The 2,604-nt window shown below is 42.0% G+C and overlaps 1 protein-coding gene across 1 annotated transcript; it reads left to right on the top strand.

Annotated features, from left to right (window-relative positions):
* The first annotated feature begins 237 nt into the window (after positions 1-237).
* LOC124476636 lies at positions 238-2,604 on the top strand. The gene is made up of 3 exons (XM_047033889.1): positions 238-342; positions 769-1,076; positions 1,247-2,604. Exons 2-3 carry the CDS (start codon positions 794-796, stop codon positions 1,939-1,941), a joined length of 978 nt encoding a protein of 325 aa, XP_046889845.1. The 5' UTR covers positions 238-342; positions 769-793; the 3' UTR covers positions 1,942-2,604.

Here is a 2,604-nt window from a genome sequence, read left to right as displayed (position 1 = left end):
CGGGGAAGGAACTAATCATTCGTTTCCTCTAGCTACAGAGCCTATGCAGGTCACGTGAAAAATGATCCAAAGACTCGTAGAAAGACCGAGTCGGGAAAGGAACGAATCGTTCGTTTCCTCTAGCTACAGAGCCTATGCAGGTCACGTGAAAAATGATCCAAAGACTCGTAGAAAGACCTAGTCGGGAAATGAACGAATCACTCGTTGAGAGGACTCGTTACTCCCGAGTCCTTATAAGGATTCGTTCAAAATGAACGAATCGTTCACGAACGACACATCACTAATTTCCTGATTCACTCGTCTGTGTTGGATCGTCGTACGTTCACTCTGCACTGCTTACAGGTATGTCCGTAACCCAAGCACTGTGTGTGAACGTCTGTTTTCCCGCTGAGGGCCAGCTAGTTACTCATCCCTCCCGTATTGTTTTAGCAAGTTTGATGCGTTATAACCGCTCCCTGCGCCGTCCTGCGTTTTGTTCCATCTGATGCTTGGTCGGCCACATTGGTGGGGGAGCTGAACTTGTGTAGTTTCACTTTCTCTACTCAACAGCGAAATCCCCACAGCGTATGTTAGTGTCCTTTGCATTCCTGTGTTATAGCAAGGATAATTTTATTTTCCGTTGCTATCACAAGCTACTGCCACAACAGCAGGTGCTTCATACCACTATAGAGGAGGTTGTGAGAGAAGCCATTGTACCATAAATGACTAGCATGAATTTGTGGTATAAAATAGCAATGAGGAACTGAAACTAAATATGATCTTCTTCAGGTACAGTTGGTGAAAACCTCCTGCTATGGCCAGTGCTGGAAGCCATGTGTGGGTGGGCTTCATAGAGGCCCTTCCTGTGGTGGGCTCTGTGAAAGAGGCAGTGGAATGGGTCTTGGCTGTGGCTGCAGATGACTCAGCTCTGGCCAAGGAAAAACTGGATGTCATCAATGGAAGGCTTAGAAGAGAGTTGAATTTGAAAGAGAACAGGTCTTCTGGGAGTTCATCGGGATATTCCTCTCAGAGCACATCTGGCAGCTCAACGCCAGTTGGGAAGAAATCATCTGGTCTGACTGCAATGCATGTGGAAAGTAAGTATTGCTCTACTGATGAGGGTTATGGGTGTTACTGCCCATCCATATTTTGCTGTCAGTTTTGTTTGGCTGGTACGTGTCAGCTGTCCATTCATATGTTATTATTGCGGATGTCTTGACATACTGTGACTGATTCAGAGCTGCGTCTGTTGTTTATGTTATTTCAGGTATTCCTGACGTGAACCTGATGGCCCACATAAGAGAAGTAATGGGAAAGCATGACAAGAAGAAAGGGCAACAATCAGCAAAACTAGAGGCAGCTCGCAGAAATGAATTGAAATCCATTCTTGATCTTCAAAAAGAGACAAAGAGAAAGATCCGTCTAATCAACCAAAATTTTGATTTCAGTGCTCCTCTTGTTGATGATGGTAAGAGGTCTAGAAGGGGTGAGCATGTCATCAATAATGGTGTCATTACATTTTACCAAAGAACTGTAGATGACTTCATGAACCAACAAACCAACCTAGACAGTCCCCTTGATACAAACACAGCAATAGCCATTATGAATGAGTTAGTGGCACATTTTAACGAAGATGAACTGTATATCAATGCTAATGCACTGATATATGGTGAATACTGCCGGGTATTGAAGAGAGTTCTTACACATTTCCTGACAGTGCATAGGCAGGGAGGCTGGAGTCAGGAAGACAAGGATCGTGCACAAAATGAAGTAACTGACATTATACAGGAAATGAATGACGAAAAGGCTTATGTAGATGACTTTGCTAAGGTAAAATGGATTGACAATAAGGAACCGAGAAAGAATCGGTTTGAAAAGATCCAAGGTGAGGTTGTGATCATGTTCACCAACTGGACTGAATATTTTGACATTGTAAGAGATAAACTTCAGTTCCCTGCTTAAGGCAGCTCTGAGGTTACCGGCATGTAATGAGTAGGGAGGTGTTAACATGAGTAGGGAGGTGCTTCATATTGTTCATATTACACAAATAATCACAAATAATACATCAGAGTCATTTAGCTCTGTTATTTTCACATAAGCATCAAGCAGGAAACTCAATTGTGTCTGATCAGTGGTGTCATGTTTAGGCATCACGTCAAAGTTGTCATCCTTGATTGTAATCCATAAAAATAAAAAAAGATTGTTGTGAAATTCTACTCAAATTCCTTTAGCTGTCTGTCCAGTGTGTGAGGTCAAAGACCTCTGGTGTTCATGCACAGTCCTGGCTCTGTAAATGACAAAAATCAGGACCGAAAAACATTCCAGCCAATAAACCACCAGGGGGCGCTAATGCCCCAGTTCTGCTTCAGTACCACTGAAGAGTGGGCTGTATCTGATTTGTTCTTAAGTTCAAATATCATCAGTCTTTTGCTAGCATCAAAGACTAGACTTTTAAATAGAGGCAGATGGCAACAACCTGTAAACTGAAAGAACCTGAAAAGTCCTTTAATACATGTAAAACAAAGAATGATCATTTTGTCTTTGTTTTTTTTACTTATTTCTTTTTGAATGTGGTCATTAACTGTTGTGATGTACTGTTTGAAAAATAAAGATGTTGAAATGCAA

This window comes from Hypomesus transpacificus, chromosome 14 (assembly GCF_021917145.1).
Source record: "Hypomesus transpacificus isolate Combined female chromosome 14, fHypTra1, whole genome shotgun sequence".
Classification (NCBI taxonomy): Eukaryota; Metazoa; Chordata; class Actinopteri; order Osmeriformes; family Osmeridae; genus Hypomesus; species Hypomesus transpacificus.
The sequence above is the reverse complement of the archived record's forward strand: the minus strand, read 5'-3'. Positions and strand labels throughout refer to the sequence as shown.